Source organism: Spermophilus citellus (genome assembly GCF_964194105.1).
Source record: "Spermophilus citellus genome assembly, chromosome: 6".
Taxonomy (NCBI): Eukaryota; Metazoa; Chordata; class Mammalia; order Rodentia; family Sciuridae; genus Spermophilus; species Spermophilus citellus.
The window spans coordinates 7561859-7584834 of record NC_138187.1 but is presented as its reverse complement, the minus strand read 5'-3'; the positions used below and the strand labels follow the sequence as shown (position 1 = coordinate 7584834).

Genomic DNA, 22976 nt, shown 5'->3' with positions numbered 1-22976 from the left:
GCCCACGGCAAAGATGGCGTCTGGTGCGCTGTGCTGATGGCGTCACAGTAGTCGCGGACGGTGACACCATCAGCAGCGCGACGGAAGTGAGGAGTGGCGCGCCGGTCTCCCTCACGCGGCGGCGGCGGGTCCTGGCGGCAGGGACGGCGGCGACATGGCTGAGGCGGCGTCCGGAGTGAGCCGCTTCAAGGCGAAGTAAGCCCAGCGCGGGAGACGGGTTCGCTGCCGGAGTAACGGAAGCGTCCGCGGCGGGCCGAGCGCGCGTTCGGGTCGGAGAGGCACCCTGCCTGTGGAGTCGCGGGCCAGGCTGCGGTGGTAGCAGGACGGTCGGCACCGCCTGCCATAGGGAAGGGCGGCAGACCGGACGCAGCGAGCGTCGGGTATCTAAAGAGGAGCCAGTTTCAGGGGCATGGAGTGGGGACGAGGCGCCCCGCGGGGAAGGGGCGAGCTGAGCGCCTGTCGGCGCAGGGCCGGGTAGTCACGGGAGACGGGAACCACCTGTGATCCGGCTTCTCCCCGGAGCCGGAAGACAGGAGGTGGGTCCCTGAGTCCGGTTTTCATTCAGTTCCCCAGCTTGTGCTGCACAGCGACAGCTAGAGCTCAGTGCCTGTGACACACAGCTTCATGGCACAGATCATTTCCATCCGTGCCTCAGGGGATTGAGTTGTGACAAGCACCAGCAAGGGAAAGGCTGTGCTGTCAGCACTTCTGTTGGGGGATATCTGGGTTCAGAGAATAGGATTGGTTCCATCTTGTCAAGCTGGCTTCCCAGAAGGGAATTTAGCTGCGTGTTGGAATCTGGGGGGACCCTGGTCATATGCAAGAAGCAGAGGACCTGTCCCAAGGGCTGGGCCAGGAGAATGAGGCAGCAGTGTGGACTGTGAGAGGAAAAGTTTGCAGGAGCAAGGTTTGGAAACATGTAAAGAAAAAGAAGGTTTTAAGTAGGGCTGTGACATAATCGGTTGTTCTAAAAAATAACTGGTATCACCAGACACAGTGGTAGACTTGGAAGGCTGAGACAGGAGGATTGGAAGTTTGAGGCCAGCTTCAGCAACTTATCAAGGTTCTGAGCAACTTAATGAGACCCTGTCTCAAAAATAAAAAGTGGTGGACTCTGGGTTCAATCCCCAATACCAAAAATGATGATGATGATGATGAAAAATGATGATGATGATGAAGAAGAAAAATGATGATGATGATGATGAAGACGACGACGACAACAATAACTGGCATCAGGGCATGGTGGCCATCAATTCAGGAGGCTGAAGCAGGAGGATCACAAGTAACTCAGGGAGACCCTGTCTCAATAAAAAGGGCTGGGAATGTAGCTTAGTGGTAGAGTGCCCCTGGGATCAGCTCTCCCAGTGCTACAGGGATGGGAGAATAACTGGCAGCATGATTGAGAGAGTAGGTAGGGTGCCCAGAAAAGAGACTGGAACTGCTATCCAGGGGAGACTGCAATACCCTGGACCAGGGTGGAGGCCATAGAGAGGGAAAGAAGAAGACAGCATGAGCGAGGTCACAGAAGTGATACCTGCCTGGAGAGTGAGATCAGGTGAGGCTGGGCCTACAGAAGGGATCCAGGATGGAGAAGGGGTGTGCTGAACTTCAGGAATGAAGACTGGAGAGATGGCACCCTAGGTCCTACAACCCGCAGGGGACCCCCAAGGCCCCTACTTAGGAGACTGGGCTGCCTGGCTGCATTCACCTGAGTCAGGCTCACCTCTCCATGCTGCAGGACCCCACATGGATCACTAATAAGTGCTGGGTCTCAACCTGTCTATAACACAGGGGTAGGAATACCCACCCATAGAAAGATGCCCAGGAGTTTCACAAGGGAAGGGGTTTGGGACAGCACCCTGCACAGGGCTAGGCACTGGGGGCTAAGGGGGTGGCAGTTCTTTACTCACCTGGTTCTCTTTCCAGCTATGCTATTGAGCGCAAGATGGAACCTTTCTACAAGGGCGGGAAAGTACAGGTACCAGCTCCAGGGACAGGTGGGGTGGTGGATGGGGCAGGCAGCAGGTGCCCAGCATTGCCTTGATTGAGACCCCTGTGTCCAGCTGGACCAGCCTGGCCAGCACCTCTTCTGCGTCTGTGGTACCAGAGTCAACATCCTGGATGTGGCCTCAGGGGCTGTACTAAGGAGCCTGGAGCAGGTAAGGGCAGGTAAACAGGTGGGAGGGGGAGGTAGGAGGGGCAGCCCTTTCTCATGGTGCTGTGTGCTCTTGTGCTTTCCCTCAGGAGGACCAAGAAGACATCACTGCCTTTGACCTCAGCCCGGATGATGAGGCACGTGGGGCAGGGGTGGGAAGTGAGCTCTGTGGCCTCCCTCCCACATTGCATGTGGACAGAAAGCTCACCTGCCAGCTGAACTGCACATTCCCCAGGTGCTGGTGACAGCCAGCCGGGCACTGCTGCTGGCTCAGTGGGCCTGGCGAGAGGGCAGCATTACCCGCCTATGGAAGGCAGTACACACTGCTCCTGTGGCAACCATGGCCTTTGATCCCACCTCCACACTGCTAGCCACAGGTAGGGCCTCAGCTGGGCAGGTGGGCCGGAGGGCGCAGGGCAGAGGCTTTGGACACACCAGCTCCCTTACTTCAAATGTTCCTGCAGGTGGTTGCGATGGGGCTGTGCGTGTCTGGGATGTTGTACGGCACTATGGGACACACCACCTTCGGGGCTCTCCTGGAGTTGTGCAGTGAGTTGGGGCAGTGCAGAGTGGGTGGACAGAGGCACCACCTTTGGGCAGCACAGCTCACCCATCCCCCACCTGCCTGCAGTTTGGTGGCCTTCCACCCGGATCCCACTCGCCTGCTGCTCTTCTCCTCAGCCACAGACGCTGCCATCCGCGTGTGGTCACTGCAGGACCGCTCGTGCCTGGCTGTGCTAACTGCCCACTACAGTGCTGTCACCTCACTGACCTTTAGTGCTGATGGCCATACCATGCTCAGGTCAGTGGCAGACCATGCAAGCCCTGGGAGGAAGTGAGGGCTCAAGACAGTGGGAACTGAGAATGGACTCTGGAACTAAAGGGGCTTTCTCTCCACAGCTCTGGACGTGACAAGATCTGCATTCTCTGGGACCTTCACAGCTACCAGGCCACAAGGACTGTGCCAGTGTTTGAGGTGGGGGCACCTGTAGAGAGGGCCAGTGAGTTGGACAGGGGATTGATGGGGGAATGGCAGCAGTCTTTGACCCAGCTCATCCCCAGAGTGTGGAGGCTGCTGTGCTGTTGCCTGAGGAGCCAGTTCCTACACTGGGTATGAAGAATTCAGGCCTGCATTTCCTGACTGCTGGTGACCAAGGTGTGTGGGGCTGGCCACAGGCTGACCACAAGAGCTAGGGGAGACCTGCAAAACTGATAGCAGCCCCTCTCCCACTGCACAGGCACACTGCGCGTGTGGGAGGCAGCTTCTGGGCAGTGTGTATACACCCAACCACAGCTGCCAGGCCCTGGGCAGGAACTGACCCACTGTGCCCTGGCCCGCACTGCTGGCCTACTCCTCAGTGTCACTGCCGACCACAACCTACTACTCTATGAGGCACAGTCCCTGCAGCTGCAGAAGCAGGTGAGTGCCTGCCCCTGGAGCCCAGGGCTGGAGACACCAAGCAGCTCTCCACTCCACACAAGTCCCAGCTTATGTTCTTGCCTCCCACAGTTTGCTGGCTACAGCGAGGAGGTTTTGGATGTCCGGTTCCTTGGGCCCAAGGACTCCCACATTGTTGTGGCTTCCAATAGCCCTTGCCTAAAAGTATTTGAGCTGCAGACATCAGCCTGCCAGATCCTCCATGGCCACACAGGCAAGTGGAGCTCATGATACTGGGTTTGATTGCCTCCTTACTCTACTGCCTTTTTGCCATGTTGACTTCTGACCACTCTTCCCACTAGACATTGTCCTGGCCCTGGATGTTTTCCGGAAGGGGTGGCTCTTTGCCAGCTGTGCCAAGGTAAGGCCTCCTGAAATGTGGAGGTGCAGGGGAAGCCAAAGCAATAGGACCACAGCCCAGCTTCTTTCCTCAACTCTTCCCATCCCAGGATCAAAGTGTCCGAGTCTGGAGGATGAACAAAGCTGGCCAGGTGGCCTGTGTGGCCCAGGGCTCTGGGCACACACACAGTGTGGGCACTATCTGCTGCTCCAGGTAGTGGGACAGGGCTGGATCCAGGAATATTAGAGGAGATGGAAGCTCAGGCCTACTAATGGGGTTCCATTTCAGGGAGGGGAAGGTGGTGGCTTTGACCTTACTCTGAGATTCTAGGCCAGAAGTGGAATAGAGATCAGGTCCAGAGAACCCCAGGTTGTTATGGGCAGGGAATCCTCAGTAGTAGTCTTGGGACAAAGTGGACCAAGGAGGGAGTGAGTGGAGAAAAGGATCCAGCATTTAAGACTGGGGTCCATTTGCAAGGGGGAGGACTAGAGGTATTTGGGGCAATGCCCTGGGACCACCTCTACTCTGGGCCTTGGTGTGGCAGGCCAGACCTGTGTGGTGTGCTGGCAGACAGTGCTGTCCAGCCTTAGGTGTCTCTCCTCTCCCCTGCTGGGCTCTAGGCTAAAGGAATCCTTCCTAGTGACAGGCAGCCAGGACTGTACCGTGAAGTTGTGGCCCCTCTCAGAAGCTCTGCTATCCAAGAGCACTGCCCCAGATGGTAGCTCCATTCTCCTGCAGGCCCAGGCCACCCAGCGCTGCCATGACAAGGTGACCACATTGGACCCTGGGTGGAGACATGGTTGAACCCTTGCTATGGTAGAGGTCTGAGCTGCTGCCACCTGCTCTCTCACCAGGACATTAACAGCGTGGCTGTCGCCCCCAATGACAAGCTGCTGGCCACAGGCTCTCAGGACCGCACAGCCAAGCTATGGGCTCTGCCACAGTGCCAGCTACTGGGTGTTTTCTCTGGCCACCGGCGTGGCCTCTGGTGTGTCCAGTTCTCACCCATGGACCAGGTGCTGGCCACAGCCTCAGCTGATGGTACCATCAAGCTCTGGGCATTGCAGGATTTTAGCTGTCTCAAGGTAAGTAGCGTCCCCTGGCCTGGACCCTCCCATCTGTTGCAACCTCACATCCTCCCCACACCTCCCCACAGACATTTGAGGGGCATGATGCTTCAGTACTGAAGGTAGCCTTTGTGAGCCGTGGCACACAGCTGCTGTCTAGGTGAGACACTGGGCACAGGTGGGGTGGGGCAGGGTGGTAGGCAGGCCCCTACACTCAGCCCTTCCCAATCCCAAACCCAGTGGTTCTGACGGGCTTGTGAAGCTTTGGACCATCAAGAATAACGAGTGTGTGCGGACACTGGATGCCCATGAAGACAAGGTCTGGGGGTTGCACTGCAGCCAGCTGGATGACTGCGCCCTCACTGGGGCCAGCGACTCCTGTGTCATTCTGTGGAAGGTTGTGGGCCCTGAGGGGCAAGGGTGGGCTGGGGGCCATTTTGGGGGCTTGTCTGACCCTCATCTGATCCCAGGATGTGACTGAGGCAGAACAGGCGGAGGAGCAAGCCAAGCGGGAGGAACACATGGTTAAGTAAGTGGGGACCCAGTCCCAGCACCCCTGCTCTGTGGCACAGAGAAACAGGCTAGGTGGGTTCACTCCAGTGGGAACTCAGGCCCATGCCTATTAACTCCACCTTCAGTCCCAGCCAAGGTCCCTGAGTGGCCCTGTCCTTCCCTCTACCACCAGGCAGCAAGAGCTGGACAACCTGCTCCATGAGAAGCGGTATCTGCGGGCCCTAGGCCTGGCCATCTCCCTGGATCGGCCCCATACTGTGCTAACTGTTATCCAGGGTCAGTACCTGCTGCTCCAAGGGCAGGGGGCGGGAAATGAGACTCCAATGACTATTGATTCCCTTTCTGGAACTTGAGTGTCCTCCTCCCATAGCCATCCGCAGAGACCCTGAGGCCTGTGAGAAGTTGGAAGCCACCATGCTGAGATTGAGGCGAGACCAGAAAGGTCCTGAGCGGGCAGGAAAGGGCCAGTTGGGGGTGGCCTGCTGGGCAGTGGCAGGAGCAGGGCAGGGTGGAATGGCTTGGGAGTCAGAGTATGACTGTCCCTGATGCCCACAGAGGCCCTGCTGCGCTTCTGTGTCACCTGGAACACCAACTCCCGGCACTGCCATGAAGCCCAGGCTGTGTTGGGTGTGCTACTGCAACACGAACCTCCTGAAGAGCTGCTGGCCTACCAGGGCGTGCGTGCTGCACTGGAGGCCCTACTGCCCTACACTGGTATGTGGGCATGGCCAGAGCCAGGGGAGGTCTTGTGGGTGCCTGGACCTTCTGACCTCCTTCTGTCCTCCCCAGAACGGCACTTTCAGAGGCTTAGCCGGACTCTGCAGGCAGCCACCTTCTTGGACTTCCTGTGGCACAACATGAAGCTATCCCCTCTCTCTGCTACCCCCACAGCCCTCTCAGACACATAAAGGTGTACTTTTCTATCCTGCGTGTGGATCTGAGTTGTCATTTCCAAGGTCCCTGGTTATAACCTTGACTAACCAGGGATGCACTTTAGCCCCTGATGGTCTCAACCCTGAGCCAGATCCTCTACTGCCTCAGCAAACAGAGACTGGATTAGGACATTCAGAAGTTTTTACTCAAAGGAAATGGGAAAGTGGACTCTCTAGACCTGCCAGATTGGGAGTCCCACCCTCATCCACCCTTACTTATCCAGTGCTGGGGAACTACTGTCAGCCACTCTTTGGGTCTGGATCATCTGGCCCAGGACTGTGATTAGAGTACATTGCAAGTCTCCTGGCAGGGTCATATACACACTCAAGGAGGGCCCAGGGGTCCTGGAGCCCTCCCTAGTGCCCTGCGGGTAATGGTACAGCAGCGGCTCTGGATGGCACTCAATGGTGGGCGGGTGGGCACAGCAGGGGGAGTAGTAATGGCCTTCTCTGCCGTGTCCTCACCAAGTATCCCTGTCCCACTCAGGAGTGAACCCAGCCCTTCAGGCTGCAGCAGCACTGCTGGGAGCAGACCGGTCTTGCCACTGTATCTGTAAAGGAAGACAGGGCTTGGTCAGGGAGTGGGATGTCCCTGCTACTCTGGGCCCACCAAAGTCTTTCCCCTGCACACCTGCAGAGCCACCAGCCACGGTCTGAAGTTTGTAGCACACGAACTCGTGCCCCCACAGGCACTGAGAGCTCATCATCACGGCTGCCTTCATAGGCACGGGAAGCACAGAACTGGGTCCCTGGGGATGAGTGTTATTTATGGGTCATTGAAGCTGCAGCAATCAGAGTCCTACCTTCCTGTGGGCTTAGCTGTGGGCACCAGGCACACTCTGGGCCCTTGCCACACATGGTCCATCATTGGTGGGCCTGGGGGAAGAGAACTGGGCTCATACCGATGGTTCCCAGGTTCAGGCCTGCCTCTTTGTCCTGGCCTAGGGCCACCTCCTCCAGGTAGGGAGCTGGAAACCAGGCTGTCTGTAGGTCCTCATTTTCCACCAGCCACCAACCTGCATGAGAGGTGAGGGAGGGGATCAGATCCTAATGTCCACTCAGATTCAGAAGGCCACGGGTTCCTGTTGGCCCTACCTGAGGGGTGTCGCAGCAGCACATCCAGGCTTTCCTGGGCCCCTGCAAGGAAAGGCCTGCCCTGTGTATCCTGGGTGTGAAAGGGCTGCAGGCAGCAAAGCCTCTGAGCCTCCAGGCTGTGGATGGCAAGACTGTTGGCGGGTTGTGATAAAGGCTCCTCTGGGGCAGGCAGGATCACCAGGCTGAGAAAGGTAGCCCAAAGGTTGAGTGGTGGGAATGGGCCTGACACCCTAACCAGTCAACACAGCCTCCAGGCCTGCCTCTTCAAGGACTTGCCAACATGGGTGTGTGGGGGTGGGGTGGGGGTAGGTTAGGCACCTTCCAGGAGGCAGCACGGGCTCCAGGTCCAGGGGTTGCGGTGCAAAGAAGTTGGTGAGTGCCAGGCTCCTAGATACCCGCTCAGCAGTGGCCAACAGCGCTTGTGCATAGGTATCCAGCAGCCGCAGGCGTGCTAGGCCGCGGCCCGTGCGCCCCCCTCGCATTAGCAGTGGTGTGTCTGTGGGCACAAGAAGTATGCGCTGTGGTGTCCCGTCCTGCACCAGGCTCTGCCTTCCCCACTCCCCTGGGACCTTTGCCGGCCTGACCAGGAAGCCTAGGAAGAATGCGGTCAGATCTCCGCAGCAGGCCCGCCTCCACCGGAAAGGTGTCCTTGAGGGTCTTCTGCAAGGAAGAGGGAGACATGAGACTACCAGAGCACAGTCTTTGGGAAGTTGGGGGGGTCCCTCTCGGGGATCACAGGGCTGGAAGCCCAAAACGAGCAGGAAGGGTCTCTGGTGGTTGCCCAGAGGCCTCTTGCCCAGGTCACCTACTTGGAGCTGTCTGAACTCGCCCCAGCTCCTGCGCACAAAGGTGTTGCTGCCATCAGACCAGCGAACGGAAAACGCGAACGTCTGGGGAGGAAAGGTGGGTACCTCGGAAGCTGGGCCTGACACCCCCAGCTTCTCCTCCCCCTTAGGACTAGTGGAGACCCAATGCGGTCGTACCTGGAGCCGCTGCACCTGCACCAGAGCCACCGCGCGCACAGACAACGGGTGCCGAGGGCTAGCCATTACTGGCTCGCCTGGCGTGATTCCGGAGTGTGGAGAGCGAGAGCAGAGGATCGCGCCGCCTACCTGACCTTCAAGGGGCTCCAGCAGCCGGAAGATTGGCTTGAGGGGAATTACCGCAGGTGCTCTCAGCCTGGTCTCTGCAGAGCTGCCACGCCTCTCCCCAGGTCTTTCCGCTTTCCTGGTTGTCTCCCAAGCCCAAGGCGGGAAGGAGGGTGGCCGGGGGAGGGGACAAAACCTGAAAAAGGGCGTTGGAGGGGCTAGGACCGCCACCTGGCACCCTCCCTCCTGAGTCTGACTCATCAAAGTGCCGCCTCCCCTGGCCCACTCGGCCTCTCCCCTCCCAGGGTGTACCCAATAGCCCTCTCTTTGAGTCACCTGTGGAGCTCTGCAGTTGTAGTCTGGAATCAAAAAGCCGGTGCTTAGGGCTTCAAGTGCATTCTCTGGCTTAATTTTAATGTGGCAGAAGGAAGGGTCTCCATGTTCCCAAGTCAGAAGAGGAAACTTAAGATAAATGGATAATTACTATGAGTTTCTCTGAATAGGTTTAGGGAGGGACAGACCTCATAAGCCAAAGCCCAGGGGTTCTCTTACAGTGGGGAGACTTGGGGCAAGATAAAGAAAGTCCATCTTTTGGTGACTTCACTTGAGTGTTGGGGAAATGGTCACCAGGACTGTTTTTTTTTTTTTAAAGAGAGAGAGAGAGAGAGAATTTTTTAATATTTTATTTCTTAGTTTTCGGCAGACACAACATCTTTGTTTGTATGTGGTGCTGAGGATCGAACCCGGGCCGCACGCATGCCAGACGGGCGCGCTACCGCTTGAGCCACATCCCCAGCCCACCAGGACTATTTTGAGAGCCATCTCTGAATCCATGTCACAACTTACTGTAAATATCATCTCTGTCATCAGGCCTATTTCCCTATCAGCTGGGGTGGAGGAAGCCCTATAATCCCTGGACAGAAGGCTCACCCAGGAACCTTACCTCTCTGGGCTGCTTCCTTATTGTGGAGATTTCCGGAGCCTGACCCACTCTGAAGCACAGAGGTTCTTCCTGGTGCTGGCATCAGGATTCCCCTACTCCAGGCCCTCCAGAGATTTAGTTTCTGGGTTATCCCTCTATGAAACTATTTTGGCCTCAATAAAGGGTCTTTGTGTGTTCATCCCACTAGGGCTCTTTTTGAACCCCTGGAAACTTTCCTAGTCTTAGCCCAGGCAATGAATATGTGACAGTGGCGGAGTGCCTTCAGCTCGGCTGTCACCCTCCCTTCAACCTCAGCTGAGGGCATGCTGGCCTAGTGGGGTCCAGGGTAGGATAGCTCCTGCTCCCCTGTGTAGGAATCCAGCTTGACGTGACTACAGCCATCTTGGTCATTAACTCCATCTTTCCTCCCCCACAACACTGTCATATATTCCAAATCCTACAGGATTAATGAAATCATTAAAATGGACAAAACTGGGCATGGTGGCACACATCTGTAATCCCATCTTTGGGATTATAATTCAAGGCCAGTCTGGGTAATTTAATGAGATCCTATCTCAAAAAAAATTTAAAAGCCTGTGGATGTAGCTCAGTGATAAGAGTGGCTCTGGGTTCTATCCCCAGCACCAGGAAAAAAACAATCTGTTTCCTGCCAGGCACTTAGGCCTGGACTATCTCTTAAATGCTTGAAAATTTTTGAGACAGCCCAGATACATTCAAATTGGCCTTGGGTTATCTTTGCTGTCTTGGATATTAAACCCTTTCCTCTGTCTGAGGGTGCGGGAATCCTCCTGTCTTGCTTTTTATGTCAGTCCCTAACAAACTTCACTTTGTGAAATCCTGGATTTGTCTCTCTCCCATCCAAGAACTAAGCAGGCCTGACCCCACTTACCTTCCTAGATTGGAGATCAGGTACATTCATGGTGGTTCGGCCATAGATTTGTCTGCTTCTTTCTTCAGTCTCAGCACTCTGTCTTTAGTAACCAGATTTTTCAAAAACATCCTGGAACACAACAGAGAAGCTGGGGAAGTGCAGAGTATTCACAGCCATTGACCTTGAGGGATTCTGAGGCCCTCCTTCTGCACACTCCCACCAACTTTGGACCCTCTCCCCTTTTTCTTCCCTATAGCCCCTACCTTCTCTCATTTGGATAACTATAACAGTTCCCATCACTGTGGATGGCAAGGGGTTCATCACTTCTAAGAAATCTATTCTCCTCTGGGCATCATAGTTCATGCCTATAATCATAGCAACTCATGAGACTGAGGCAGAGGAACTGAAGTTCTAGTCCAGCATGGGCAACTTAGTGAGACCTTGTCTAAAAATAAAAAAGGGCTGGGGATGCAGCTCAATAGCATAGTGCCCTTCAATCCTGCAAGACATATTGTAAAATAAAAAGGGGCTGATGGTGATGTAGCCCAGGAACAGAGGACTCTAGGTTCAATCCCCAGGACCACCAAAAAAAAAAAAAAAAGAGGATGATGAGGAAAAGGAGGAAGGAAATCCAATCTTTGTCAAACAGACATGAGTTCAGATCAAAGTGCCCTGCGCCGAATCATCCAGCACCTTCCCAGCACCTTCCCACTGGTTTTTAAAATAAGTCTCAATTCCACCACAGCCAACAAGAAACCTGGTTGACCCTGGCCCACCAGCAGATTTCCCTCAACCTCCTCCTCCCTAGAGGCCCATTCTGCTGGCCTTTCTTCTCCTGCAAAATGCCAAAATCCCAGTCTTGTCCTCGAAGAGGCTGCTCAGCTAATTTCTCACCAGTCAGGCCTCTGCCTAAGGGTCCCCACCTCAGGGAGGTTTTCCATATTTCCCACACAACATGCATGGCCCACCACACAGTTTGCAAGTGAACATTTATTGGTGTGACTCTTTGAGTTTTTCCTGTCTTGGTCACTAAACTGTAAGCCAAGAAGGTTAGGAACAGCACCTTGTTCTGGATCCTGCCGGCTCCTGGATCAGTGCTTGGGATAGAGTAGGTATTGCAGATACTTGTGGAATGAACAAATGAACGCATGGAGATAAGGGAATATCCGAGGCCGCTGCCAAGTTGTTTTAACAATCCCTCTTGCAAGCCCTGCGCGGTGGTGCACTCCTGAAATTTCGGGAGGATCGCAGGCTCGAGGCTGGCTTGGCCAATCTATGGAGACCCTGTCACTAAATGAAAAGGGCAGGGGTACAGCTCAGCGCTGGCGTGCAGGAGGGCCTGTGTTCAATATCCAGTACAGCAAAACAAAGCAACCTTTAACCAGGCCATAGGATGCGGAGGACAGTAGGCAGGCGCTTCCGGACTCGCGGCCGCGGCCCAACACCGCGTCGCCGAGGCCTAGTGGCCGTGACGCTGGCCGAGGCCCGGGCCCTAGCGCGCCACCTCTGTGCGGTCACGCCCCGCCACGCGTTGCCCGGCGCCAGGCCCGGCGGATGGGCGTCCCGCTCGGCCGAGGGCACAGAGCCTGGCCGCAGGCACGCGGGGCGGTCCGAGCGAAGCGATGGGGGCGACGCGGGCCGCATCCCAGACCTCGCCTGGGCCCCAGCCCGAAAGCTCAACGCGGCCGCGGACACGGCGCGGCTTCCACACTACACTGCTCTTCTACTGGAGGAAGCGCGAGCGCCGCCACGGAAGGCGCACGCCAGTCCCGGGCCGGGGAGGGAGGCCCAAGGGCGCCAACAGAGCGCAGACGCCTAGCCCCGCCCAGCCCTCCGGCGCCCGGCCCCCCGGCTCCGCGGCGCCCAGCACCTGCCCCCCTCCCCCGGCGCCTGCGCCCGCCTCGGGGTCCGCCCCCGGGCCCGCCCCCGGCACCTCCCCGAGCCCCACCCCCAGCTCCTGCGGGCGCGCGCTCGCGGCGGCGCGCGCGCTGGCCTGGAGGCCGAATTGGAGGCCCATCTGGAGGCCGGGTTGGCCCGGCAGGCTGTGCGCGGGCAAGATGGCGGCGCCCGGGGAACAGGCGCGTTTCTGCCGCGGCAGCCTCTTCTCCTTCCTGCCCGGCGGCGCGCGCTCCGAGGTGACGGATGACCTGGCGACCGACGCGCGGGGCCGCGGCGCGGGGCGCAGAGACGCCGCCGCCTCGGCCCCAGCGCCGGCCGCGGCGCCCAACCCGGAGTCGCAGGACGCGGAGGGCGCTTCGCGGAGGCAGCCGTGCCGGGCCTGCGTGGACTTCAAGACGTGGATGCGGACGCAGCAGAAGGTGCAGATACCCCGCGCGACCTCCCAGCCCTGGCCTTTGGGCCCACACCTTTTTCTAGGGTGCCTCTGCCAGACCTCGAGGGCCCAGGGCCCGCGGCGTGGCTGTGCCCAAACTTTGCCCCCACCCCCAGGTAGACCTGAACTTTGAGCTGTCAGCAGCAGGAGGGCCGAATCAGCTACAGGGCTTCTGTCTGGAGTCTGGGCTGCTGGCTGCTGGCTGGTGCTGAAAAGGAGGGAGCTAATTTCTTTATTTTGCGTTGCTGGGTTAAGAACCCAGGGCCTTGCGCATGCCATGCCAGTGCACCACCGCTGAGCTGAATCGAAGGGGGAGCTTTATGGGCTTCTGGTTGGGGTAGAATGAACTGACCTATGGTCGGCCTACTTCTGCAGCGGGACAGCAAGTTTAGGGAGGATTGTCCACAGGATCGCGAGGAACTGGGTCGCCACAGCTGGGCTGTCCTCCACACCCTTGCTGCTTATTACCCGGACCTGCCCACCCCAGAACAGCAGCAAGACATGGCCCAGTTCATACATTTATTTTCCAAGTTTTACCCGTGTGAGGAGTGTGCTGAAGACATAAGGAAGAGGTGAGTTTCGACAGCTGCCTACAGGCAACAGTGCCTTAGGACTGAAGCTTGGGCCCCGGCCCCCTGGCTGATGTCATAGAGAGGGGCCTAGGAAAACAGGGCAGAGGTGGCAGAGGGTTGCCTAGGAGCTGGTGCTACTAACAGGGCAGGAATGTGTCATGTGAACATTTCCTTTCTCTAAAGCCAGACTGCCAGGATCTACTGCTGGATACAGCTGTGCCAGATTCCTGGGAAGGGCTTCCGTAGGGCCTGTCCCTTGCCCAACACTCCTGGATGCTCCCCCAGGTTAGCTAGGTTGCCTAACTTCAGGAGCTGAATTGCTATTATTTTTAAGACCTTGAGAGCCTAATGCTTTTGCTTCCAAGAGTCACATTTTCTTCACTGAGGCCCCCAAGAGTCTGAGCCTGTTCCCCTGTAGGCATTTCTAGGCTAGATGTGTGGGGCATAGCTGTCCTTCCTGTTTGACACCTAAACAGTTAAAAAGGTGTATTGCTGATTTGGGTACCAGGCCGCAGGTGCTAAGAAACAGTTTTGCAAACAGTTTTGCGGTTGTGCCTTGCCCTGCCCTTCCACACACTGCCTGGGGTCAGACACCAGTGAAGCGGCCTTATTATTATTATAAGATTGTAAAATTACCTGGTCTGTGCTTTAATGTCTTCCTCTAGGCTCTTTGCCAAGCTCCTTGGGTGGGTGTGGGAGCAGCCCTGGAAATCCACTGCATTCAGGAAACCTCTTGGTCAGCTCTGTTCTCAGAATTCCTACCTCTTGGAGCATGAGGGCACTCCCAAATGTAGCTCACAGCAGTGCCCCACCTCCTCTCCCTTAGCACAGAACAGCCACTACCTCCTTACATCCTTCCTGTGCTCCCTCTTGCAGGATAGGCAAGAACCAGCCAGATACTCGCACCCGGGCAACCTTCACCCAGTGGCTGTGCCGTCTGCACAATGAAGTGAACCACAAGCTGGGCAAGCCTGACTTCGACTGCTCGCAGGTGGATGAACGCTGGCGTGACGGCTGGAAAGATGGCTCTTGTGACTAGAGGATGGCCAGCCAGAGCCCATGGAGTGGCCAGACAGGGCCTATGGGCGCAGCCTGGCTGGTTAGAGATGGAGTGCTGATTAAAGTGCCTCTGAGCCGGAGCTTGTTGTATTTCAGTTGGGTGGTCCCCAGAATGCAGCTCCTCCGACAAGTTGAGTATACAAGGTGCTTGCTGCAGGCACCCCGTGGCCTTCCCCTGAGGCCCCGTGGAGCTGCAAGTAAGGGAGTCAGGAGCAGCCCACACTGCCCCTTGCCATTCAGGATACAGCCTCCCATCCACTCCAAGTTCTGGACCTAGTCCCCACACAGGAGGGCGGTGGGTCTGACGGGTTCTTTTTCCTGTTCTTGGAGGCCAGGCTGTTGCCTTCCCACTGTGTGCTGTGGACACCTCAGTGCTGTGGCCTCAGTGATGCTGTGCTGTTGTAGGAAAAGGCTTGAGGCTGAGCTCAATTCTGTGCTCAGTCCCCACAGGGAGGAGCCCAGGCAGAGTTTTTCTCAGATTCCATCATTGGGGATCCTGGGGACAGCTTCCTCAGAATAAGACCAAAATAAAATGCTGGAGAACTGACTAAGGACTTGGTGTCTATGTGCTTTGTGCTGGGGTTTACAGGGGGGACAGGGCCTGCTGTTGCCTCCCATGCTCAGGTGGGCCCTCCTAACTGGCAGGGAGAGGTTCTGAGGTGGCAGCAGGCCAGGGTTATTACAGGAATAGCAGGGAGGCCCCAGTGGCAGGGGCGAAGGGAGCCAGAGTAGCTGAGGAGCAGTGAGGCCAGATGGCATAGAGTCTTGAAGAGCCCCAGTCAAGATGTGGCATGTGCTCCCAGCCCCTATGACGAAAGTTCTTGGAAGGTTTAGAGATGAGAAATGGCATAGAGTAATGTGCCTTTTGAAGTCCTGGCTGCTGGGCTGGATAAGGCAAGGAAGTAGGTAGGAAAACAGCTGAAGGGAGGCTCCTTAGAGAGGAAGAGAATGTTGGATATATTGGAAGGTAGAGCCAGAGAATTCCCAGGGTGAGAAAGGAGCTAGAGGAGATGGGCTTCAGGGTTTGGCCAGGTCAGCTGGAGATGCTCAACGTCAGTAAAATGGAGATGGCTAAGAGTGTGTGGCAAGTCTTGCGGGACCTGGTCCCAGCTTTGGGCTTCCCTGGATCTGCTCAGCTCCACCCTTGGTTTCCAATTGGAACAGCCAGACACCAGATCCAGTAATCATAAGCCTCAGGCAACTTCACCCCTGAGGGCCAACTGTGGCATAATCTTCTGTGCCTTTAGGGGAAGAGATGCAGCTGGCTTCTGAAGGTCTTACCCAAAGGCCAAGTGTCAAAGGAAGTGGGAGATGTTGCTCCTCCTTCCTCTGCCAGGCATGGAGCTTCTCTGTCATTTGCCAAGGCAGCAGAGAAATGATACATGCACATGTGCTGGGAACCAGTTTCAGGTTTCCTGCTGAAACTATGTTCAGCTCAGGACACTTATGTGCCAGTCTTCCCTGCCTCACTTCCCCTTTTCCCTAACTGGCCTCCCTAGAATTTCACCTCCTAATAAAATGTCAGTTTGCCTCAGACTGTTTTCAAGGGCATCCAGGCCAAGACAAGTGGAACCTGTGCAAGGGCAGGTTCTGGCTTCTAATGGCACTTGAGAGCTGTTACAGAAAAGGGGCCAGTACAGAGGGAGAAAAGTCAAGGAACACACCTTGTGTCCCTAAGGCTCAAAGGTAACAGGTCCAGCAAGAGGAGGGGCCCAAAAAGGGCTGCCAAGAGGGGCCTGTGATAGTGGGGATGTAACTAAGTAGTAAAGTGCTTGCCTGGCATGCCTGTGGCCCTTGGTTCTATCCCCAACACCCCAAGAAATGGTCCCATGATGTAACAGGAGCATAAGAGGAGGGTGACTAAGAAGTGCTTCCTGGCTGGAGGTAGTGGTGGTGCAGACCTGTAATCCCAGTGACTCAGGAGGCTGAAACAGGAGGATCTCAAGTTCAAGGCCAAGTCTCAGCAATTTAGAGAGAATCTGTTTTGAAAAGAAAAAAAGAAGTGTGCCCTGGAGGGAGGGACTGGAAGAATCAAACTTTCCCCTAGGATTGGCAGATGGAGGTCACGGGCCACCTTCAGTCCAGATGTAGTTGGAAGCTTGATTATATTCGGTTTCAGAGGAAAAGGGAAGACAGGTATTGAAAGCAGAAGATGACAACTCAAGTTACTGCTAAAGGAAGCAACTGGAGGGAAGTGGGAACAAGAGCTGAGAAATGGCATAGAGTAATGTGCCTTTTGAAGTCCTGGCTGCTGGGCTGGGATAAGGCAAGGAAGTGGGTAGATTCTTTTCAAAAAAGTACAGCATGTTTGGGTGCTGACACAAGCAATGGAGGAAGATGGGGAAATAGAGAACACAGGACTATTTGCTGCCTGCCAGTCAGGAGAGTGGGACTGGATGCAGATGCCAAACATTCAGCACAGGTGTCTCCCACAGGTCTGGATACAGTGTAACATCCAGACACAGTGGCCCACACTGCCCTCTGAAGAATGGACTAATACTCCTACCTGCACAGGATGAATGAAGCACTTGGCACTGTACCTGCTCAGTCAGCACAGACTGCTTATTCCTGATCCTGGTCCCAGAAGACCAGAAACAGGTGACTGGGAGGCTTTTCCATGACCCCCCACTGCAAACTTGATTCTCCATAAGATTCTAGACCCCCTAACAGGAGGGTCAGGAGGGAAGAACGGCCTCTGCCATTAGGGGGTGTTTGTCCAGGGAAAGGCACCCACTCAGGCCAGCAACATAGGAGTCATTCAGGTTCCCGCCAGGCTGGTCTGGAAGGAACACAAGGGAAGGAGCCCTGTCACTGAGCTGGGAATCTGTGGGAGACCTACTAGGGGCACGACAAGGAGGCACCAGCTGGCCTGAGCCCCCCTTCTGCTACTTCTCCATGCCCTCAACTCGAGTAAGTACTTCAGTGACAGGTCAATGAGGGAGACTTAGGTGTCAGGAGGGCTCTTGCAGAAGGACAGGAGCAGAGATGTTCAACACCCCCGCATGCTGGCCGTCAGCACTGTCCTCCAGACAAGCTCTCTTCAGGAGTCCCTGTCAGGGAAGCTAGAACCTTCAGAAAGAGAAGCTAGGTGCCAATGGCGGGGGCAGGTGTCTCGCTAAAGGACCCCATTTAACTATCTCTGGTCCTCTGGGAACAGGGCCAGGGAGTAAGATGCTGGGCTTCCGTTCCCCTTTCGCACTCACCAAAGGTCTCTCTGCTCAGAGGACCAGGGTCAAATCCTTGTCCTTTGGCTCATCCTCCCAGCCACTGCAAAATCTGAGACCAGTGCCAGCCTCCCCTTGCCCCATGGAAATCTGGCGGTCAATCCCCAGAGAATGTCTCCAATTCGGACCCGGTCACGCAAGTAAGGGTGGGCGGGGCGGACGGAAGCTCAGGCCTCGCGCGTGGACCCGGTGGGGGGGGCTGGCTCGGCCCCGCCCCGCGCGCCCCCGTCGTGGCCGGCGCGCGCTCCCGGGAGGCGGCAGCAGCGGCGGCGGCGGCGGCAGCAGCAGCATCCGTAGCATCAGCATCCTCGGCAGCAGCCGCGGGCGGCCTCGGGCTGGGCCCGCGGGACAGACGGACAGAGGGTGCCAGGGGCGCGGGGCCGCCGGGGCCAGCCATGGAGGGCGCCTCGTTCGGCGCGGGCCGCGCGGGGGCCGCCCTGGACCCCGTGAGCTTTGCGCGGCGGCCCCAGACCCTGCTGCGGGTCGCGTCCTGGGTGAGTGGCCCCTGTCCAGCCTCCCGCTCTGGTCTCGGGCCCCGCCTCTACACGCGTCCGAGGTACCCCCACCCAAACTCTGCCCCTCGCCCCTCACCCCTCACCCTCCTCCGCCTCCGGCCCCTCCCCCCCCCGCCGCAGGTTGGGGTGACGTCACCGGGCTGGGCGCGCCCACCTGCGGGCGGGGGAGGGGCTGGTAGGGACTGAGGGACCTTGAGAGGTCACCACCGGTTGCCCCCACCCCCGATTTCTCCAGTGGTCTGACTCCAACTCCCTTCCTTAGCCTTCTCTTGGTTTTTCTTGTTCCCACGACCTGGAAGTGGGCACATGGGTGGGAACGAGCTTTGCCAAGGGGCTTGAGCGCTCAGCCCAGGGTTGGCTGGAAGAAGGGGCTGCAGGAGCCTCCCTCTCCCCCCAACACACATCCGCCAGGCCCCCTTGAAGGGACCCGACACTTCTCAGGCCCCAGATCCAGCTGTGAGTTGAGGGAGGGGTTACTAAGGGCTGGGGCAACCGGAAAGGGCTCTGCTCCTGGAGGGCTTCCTGGAGGTGGTGCGGGAGGAGCAACTGGGGGCAGTCTAGCCCACTGGGGCATGCCTTGCTGCTTCTCGCCCTCAAGAGAAGAGAGATGGGAGGTGGGTGCCGAGTTCTGGTCTTGTCCAGCTGGAGCCTGCCGCACCTCCGTGCCTGTCTTTGAGGAAGGCGGTGCCCGGGGTGGGGCAGGGGCCCCTGGACTTCCCGGTGGAGAGACTGACCAGACCAGGAAGCAAGAACCAGGCTTCTCCCCGGCTTTACCCCCTCATCAGGTCCCTCAGAACTGGGGCGGGAAAGGAGTGAAATGATGAAGTTGAGAAGGGAGATCTTTTCTCGAAAACCCAGGCTGCCCAGAGCCCAAGAACAGTGTCTGATTTAAAAATGATTATGGTCCACCTCCTACCTTCCTCTCCCAACTGGTGGGCAGGAGGAGGTCCTGAAGTTGGACTGAACCCCAGAGGTCAGTGGGGTCACCCTTTGAGCTCAAAAACTCATCAGTAAAATTAATGATCACAGATGGGGGCCTTCCTCTCTTTTTCAAGTGCCCACCACTGCTGGAACCGAGTTCTGGTACTGAACAAGACCAGAACTCGGCACCAGCCTGTTTACCCCATATGGCCTGCTAGAGGGCAGGCCTCACTGTGGGGCCAGCTGCCCCTCTAGCCACAACCACCCTCTCCTGGCTCCACTCCTCCCTATCCCTTCTAACAAATGCAGCCCTGGAATCACTATCCAGTAATGGCTCCTGTTTCCACACTTTCAAATGGGTTCTGGGGGGCCCCATCCTTACAGAGAAGCCGGGTTGTGTCTCAGCCCTGATTCTTATGAGCCATGTGACCCTAGTAGATAAGTCATTTCACCTGTTGGAGCTCAGTTTCCCCAACTATAAAAGTGATAAGGATAATGACACCTCGGTAGGGTTAGAGAATTCAGTGAGCAAAGGTATATAAAGTTGCACTTTTAACACAGTGCCAGGACTTATTAGATGCTCACTAATGGTTCCTGTAGCCAGTAATTACTAAATTCGTGAGGGGTGGGAAATATGCGCCCATGCTTCAGGGGGAATGCTGGAGCAGGCCTTGAGGTGTGGGTGCTGGCGGTGGGTGGCGGAAGCCCAGGATCTGGGCTGTAGGAAGGGGCCTGGCACAGGGCCTTCAGAGCCTTCGGCTGCTTATAGGTGTTCTCTATCGCGGTGTTCGGCCCCATTGTCAACGAGGGCTACGTGAACGCGGACAGCGGCCCGGAACTGCGCTGCGTCTTCAACGGGAACGCGGGTGCCTGTCGCTTCGGCGTCGCGCTGGGTCTCGGGGCCTTCCTCGCCTGCGCCGCGTTCCTGGTGCTCGACGTGCGCTTCCAGCAGATCAGCAGCGTCCGCGACCGCCGCCGCGCAGTACTGCTGGACCTGGGCTTCTCAGGTGGGCATGGCCTGGCAGAAAGGGCGTGGCCCGGGGCGGGGAGAGCCGCTCCCTGAGGGGTGGGGCTTGCTCCAGAGCGAGGCTGGCTGCTCCGGGACGGAGCCGGCGGCGGGTGGTGGGCGGGGCGGTTCCCAGGTGAGTGGAGGCAGGACCTGCGGTCCTGTGACCCAGCGCAGGCCTGGCGAGGCGCCGCCTGACCGCGAGTGGCCGCCCGCAGGGCTCTGGGCCTTCCTGTGGTTCGTGGGTTTCTGCTTCCTCACCAATCAGTGGCAGCGCACTGCACCCGGGCCAGGCACGGTGCAGGCGGGGGACGCGGCTCGAGCAGCTATCGCCTTCAGCTTCTTCTCCATCCTCAGCTGGGTGAGTGCGGGCCTCGTGGGCTGCGGGGCGGGGGTCGCCCCGGCAGGCCCCGGCTGACCCCTGCCAACCCCGGCTCCCCGCCCAGGTGGCGCTCACCGTGAAGGCCCTGCAGCGGTTCCGCCTGGGTACCGACATGTCACTCTTCGCTACAGAACAGCTGGGCTCTGGGGCCGGTCAAGCCTACCCTGGCTACCCGGTGGGCAGCGGTGTGGAGGGCACCGAGACCTACCAGAGCCCACCCTTCACCGAGACCTTGGAAACCAGTCCCAAAGGGTACCAGGTGCCCGCCTACTAGTGTCTGACAATCCCGGACCAGGGCCCGAAGGCCACCCCACCAATACAGGTCCCAAGTCCTCCTGGGGCCTCTCTGGAGTCCTAGAGGCCCAGCACCAGGGACAGCAGGGGTGGCCACTGTGGGCCTCGCGATCCAGGAGGGGATAGCACCCCTGGAGTGCCTGGGCTGTCCCCATCAAGTTCTTGTAGGCCTAAGGTCCTGAAAAGGAGACAATGTGGCCTGGAGTGGACTATCCTGGGAGAGAGGTATTCCCTTCATGGACCAACTGACCGGGAGCTCAACTGTCCACTCTGAATTCAGAGGTCCAGCTGCCCTCCACAGCTCAGTGCAGGGATTGTACAGGACCAGGGACACTGGCCCATCCTGAGTCCAGGGATGGTGGCTATTGTTCTGCATCCCAGGTCCCTGTGGGTAGTGACTGTTCTTGCTCCTATTGTGGTGGTTTGTCATGTCCAGAGCCTCCCTTCATTTCCTCTCACAGGCTCACTTGACCAGCCTAGTCCTGTCTGTGTTGTGATTGTGGTCAACTCTACAGGTTTCATCTCATAGTGCTCCACAAGCTGCACCTCTCTCTGTGGCCTCTGCCCAGGTATAGGAAGTTCTGGTCAGGAAGGCACAAGAAAGCTATGTATGGAGCTGGGTACAAACCCTTTAGCCCAGGGGTAGGAACAGGGTACCTGGGTGCTGGGCAAGAAAAGCATCTCACAAGGAGAGAGGCCTAGAGGTCACATATACCCACAGTGCCCCCTGGAAACAGCCATTCCTGCAAACTGATTTACCCTGCATCCTGGTTCAGACCCTTCCTTTCCACCCTGCACCCTATGTAAGGCCCAGCCCCAGATGGGGGTCCTTGTGTGTAGCTGCCTACTCATGCATTGCTTGAAGCTGGCTTTTCACATTAAATCAAAACCACACTCATTGCCATATTTCATTCTTACAGACAGATGCCTCCCTCGGGAGTTGCAGTTGAGTGACAACCCTGTACATTGTAGCATAGACCAAATTATGTGTGAATATTTAAGTGAACATGTTTACAATTTTTGTATATATGGATCTCTCCCTTCCTCTTATGAAAGAATAATCCATGGTTGTGTATTTTCGGTGTCTCATGTTCTGAGTGCAACTTCTTTACAATAAAGACTGTAAATGCGTTGACCGTGATCTGGTTGCTCCTAGAATCATTACACTCCTGGCAAAGTTTCTAGCCCCTGCTCCTCTTGGTGCCAGGACTGGGGGGTACCAGGACTCAGAGGCTAGGAGGGAGCAGGAGGAGGAGCAGATTCTGGAGTCTCAGGCCCATGCCCCTCCAGTGGATCGCACTGGTCTGGGTGGAAGCCTGCTGTTCACAGCAGTTTCTGGAATGCTGGGGTGCTAGGGAGACTCCCCCTTTTCTTTTTTTTTTTTTTTTTTTTGAACCAGGAATTGAACCTAGGGGTTCAATTGTGGCCCTTTTTATTTTTTATTTTTGAGACGGGTCTTGCCAAGTTGCTAAGTGCTGGGGCTGGCTTTGAACTTGGGATCCTCCTACCTCAATCTCCCCAGTCCCTGGGATTACAGGACTGCACCTGCCTTATCCTTTCTTATAAAAGCAGTACTTCCTGGGACACAAGTCCCTCTTTGAAAGTGGACTTTACTGCTGAAGCTCAAGTTCATTTCCATGTCTTCTCCACACAGTCTCTCTCCCCCATGCCTCAGAAATTTGGCCTAGGGGCTGGGGATGTGGCTCAAGCGGTAGCGCGCTCGCCTGGCATGCGTGCGGACCGGGTTCGATCCTCAGCACCACATACCAACAAAGATGTTGTGTCCGCCGAGAACTAAAAAATAAATATTAAAAATTCTCTCTCTCTCTCTCTCTCTCTCTCTCTCTCTCTCTCTCTCTCCTCTCTCACTCTCTCTTTAAAAAAAAAAAAGAAATTTGGCCTATATTTGCATGTGCATCTGTGTGAGTACACGTGTGTGTGTGTGTGTGTGTGTGTGTGTGTGTGAGAGAGAGAGAGAGAGAGAGAATATAGCCTAAATTTTATTTATTTATTTTTGGTACTGGGTATTGAACCCAGAGGCACTTAACCAATGAGCCACATTCCCCAGCACACACCCCCCCCCGCCCCTGACACCACACACACACACTGCTTTGTTTTTTTGTTTGTTTGTTTTTTTAATCAGGGATTGAACCCAGAGGGGTTTAACTACTGAGGAACATCCCCAGCCCCTTTTTAAATATTTATTTTTTAGTTTTAGGTGGACACAAT

The 22976-nt window shown here is 56.6% G+C and overlaps 4 protein-coding genes across 12 annotated transcripts; 3 read left to right on the top strand and 1 right to left on the bottom strand.

Moving 5' to 3' along the window:
- The first annotated feature begins 59 nt into the window (after positions 1–59).
- TBL3 (transducin beta like 3) lies at positions 60–6433 on the top strand. Of its 2 annotated transcripts, XM_081299229.1 has the most exons (22): positions 60–195; positions 1927–1978; positions 2064–2159; positions 2245–2292; positions 2391–2532; positions 2620–2704; positions 2787–2957; positions 3056–3131; positions 3218–3311; positions 3394–3575; positions 3666–3807; positions 3896–3954; positions 4043–4146; positions 4554–4701; positions 4788–5018; positions 5090–5160; positions 5241–5397; positions 5471–5529; positions 5686–5789; positions 5884–5955; positions 6069–6227; positions 6303–6433. In XM_081299229.1, the coding sequence occupies exons 1-22, from the start codon at positions 155–157 to the stop codon at positions 6419–6421; spliced, it is 2412 nt and encodes an 803-aa protein (XP_081155355.1). In that variant the 5' UTR covers positions 60–154; the 3' UTR covers positions 6422–6433. The 2 variants fall into 2 exon arrangements, with proteins under 2 accessions (XP_081155355.1, XP_081155356.1); XM_081299230.1 differs by lacking the exons at positions 60–195; positions 1927–1978; positions 2064–2159; positions 2245–2292 and having other exon boundaries at positions 2393–2532; positions 2837–2957.
- Positions 6434–6588: 155 nt separating this feature from the next.
- On the bottom strand, positions 6589–12050 carry NOXO1 (NADPH oxidase organizer 1). Of its 4 annotated transcripts, XM_081299655.1 has the most exons (11): positions 11506–12050; positions 10461–10571; positions 8965–9090; positions 8524–8824; positions 8350–8430; positions 8125–8200; positions 7859–8036; positions 7541–7722; positions 7348–7461; positions 7077–7194; positions 6589–6996 (listed from the first exon to the last, which is right to left on the bottom strand). In XM_081299655.1, exons 4-11 carry the CDS (start codon positions 8587–8589, stop codon positions 6771–6773), a joined length of 1041 nt encoding a protein of 346 aa, XP_081155781.1. In that variant the 5' UTR covers positions 8590–8824; positions 8965–9090; positions 10461–10571; positions 11506–12050; the 3' UTR covers positions 6589–6770. The 4 variants fall into 4 exon arrangements, with proteins under 4 accessions (XP_081155781.1, XP_081155780.1, XP_081155779.1 ...); XM_081299654.1 differs by having other exon boundaries at positions 8350–8824; XM_081299653.1 differs by having other exon boundaries at positions 7859–8430.
- A 411-nt stretch (positions 12051–12461) lies between these two features.
- On the top strand, positions 12462–14952 carry GFER (growth factor, augmenter of liver regeneration). 4 transcript variants are annotated; one of them, XM_081299659.1, is made up of 3 exons: positions 12462–12760; positions 13183–13346; positions 14228–14952. In XM_081299659.1, exons 1-3 carry the CDS (start codon positions 12500–12502, stop codon positions 14292–14294), a joined length of 492 nt encoding a protein of 163 aa, XP_081155785.1. In that variant the 5' UTR covers positions 12462–12499; the 3' UTR covers positions 14295–14952. The 4 variants fall into 4 exon arrangements, with proteins under 4 accessions (XP_081155785.1, XP_081155784.1, XP_081155783.1 ...); XM_081299658.1 differs by having other exon boundaries at positions 12467–12760; positions 13150–13346; XM_081299657.1 differs by having other exon boundaries at positions 12470–12760; positions 14223–14952.
- A 1687-nt stretch (positions 14953–16639) lies between these two features.
- SYNGR3 (synaptogyrin 3) lies at positions 16640–21821 on the top strand. Of its 2 annotated transcripts, XM_081299517.1 has the most exons (5): positions 16640–17003; positions 17670–18185; positions 19835–20072; positions 20290–20432; positions 20518–21821. In XM_081299517.1, exons 2-5 carry the CDS (start codon positions 17712–17714, stop codon positions 20725–20727), a joined length of 1065 nt encoding a protein of 354 aa, XP_081155643.1. In that variant the 5' UTR covers positions 16640–17003; positions 17670–17711; the 3' UTR covers positions 20728–21821. The 2 variants fall into 2 exon arrangements, with proteins under 2 accessions (XP_081155643.1, XP_081155644.1); XM_081299518.1 differs by lacking the exon at positions 16640–17003 and having other exon boundaries at positions 17886–18123.
- Positions 21822–22976: the final 1155 nt, after the last annotated feature.

What these genes read in the sequence shown, in the direction of transcription:
- TBL3 (XM_081299229.1), top strand. Translation starts at nt 155, where the DNA reads ATGGCTGAGGCGGCGTCCGGAGTGAGCCGCTTCAAGGCGAA. An exon ending in GTGAGCCGCTTCAAGGCGAA is followed by an intron (nt 196 to 1,926) that starts GTAAGCCCAGCG and finishes TTCTCTTTCCAG; the next exon opens with CTATGCTATTGAGCGCAAGA. An exon ending in GATCCTCCATGGCCACACAG is followed by an intron (nt 3,808 to 3,895) that starts GCAAGTGGAGCT and finishes TCTTCCCACTAG; the next exon opens with ACATTGTCCTGGCCCTGGAT.
- NOXO1 (XM_081299652.1), bottom strand. Translation starts at nt 8,589, where the DNA reads ATGGCTAGCCCTCGGCACCCGTTGTCTGTGCGCGCGGTGGCTCTGGTG. An exon ending in CCTGAACCTGGGAACCATCG is followed by an intron (nt 7,195 to 7,347) that starts GTATGAGCCCAG and finishes ACTCATCCCCAG; the next exon opens with GGACCCAGTTCTGTGCTTCC. An exon ending in CGTGGCTGGTGGCTCTGCAG is followed by an intron (nt 6,997 to 7,076) that starts GTGTGCAGGGGA and finishes CTTCCTTTACAG; the next exon opens with ATACAGTGGCAAGACCGGTC.
- GFER (XM_081299656.1), top strand. Translation starts at nt 12,500, where the DNA reads ATGGCGGCGCCCGGGGAACAGGCGCGTTTCTGCCGCGGCAGCCTCTTC. An exon ending in GGATGCGGACGCAGCAGAAG is followed by an intron (nt 12,761 to 13,149) that starts GTGCAGATACCC and finishes CTACTTCTGCAG; the next exon opens with CGGGACAGCAAGTTTAGGGA. An exon ending in GCTGAAGACATAAGGAAGAG is followed by an intron (nt 13,347 to 14,222) that starts GTGAGTTTCGAC and finishes TCCCTCTTGCAG; the next exon opens with GATAGGCAAGAACCAGCCAG.
- SYNGR3 (XM_081299517.1), top strand. Translation starts at nt 17,712, where the DNA reads ATGGAAATCTGGCGGTCAATCCCCAGAGAATGTCTCCAATTCGGACCC. An exon ending in GCTGGACCTGGGCTTCTCAG is followed by an intron (nt 20,073 to 20,289) that starts GTGGGCATGGCC and finishes GGCCGCCCGCAG; the next exon opens with GGCTCTGGGCCTTCCTGTGG. An exon ending in TCTTCTCCATCCTCAGCTGG is followed by an intron (nt 20,433 to 20,517) that starts GTGAGTGCGGGC and finishes CTCCCCGCCCAG; the next exon opens with GTGGCGCTCACCGTGAAGGC.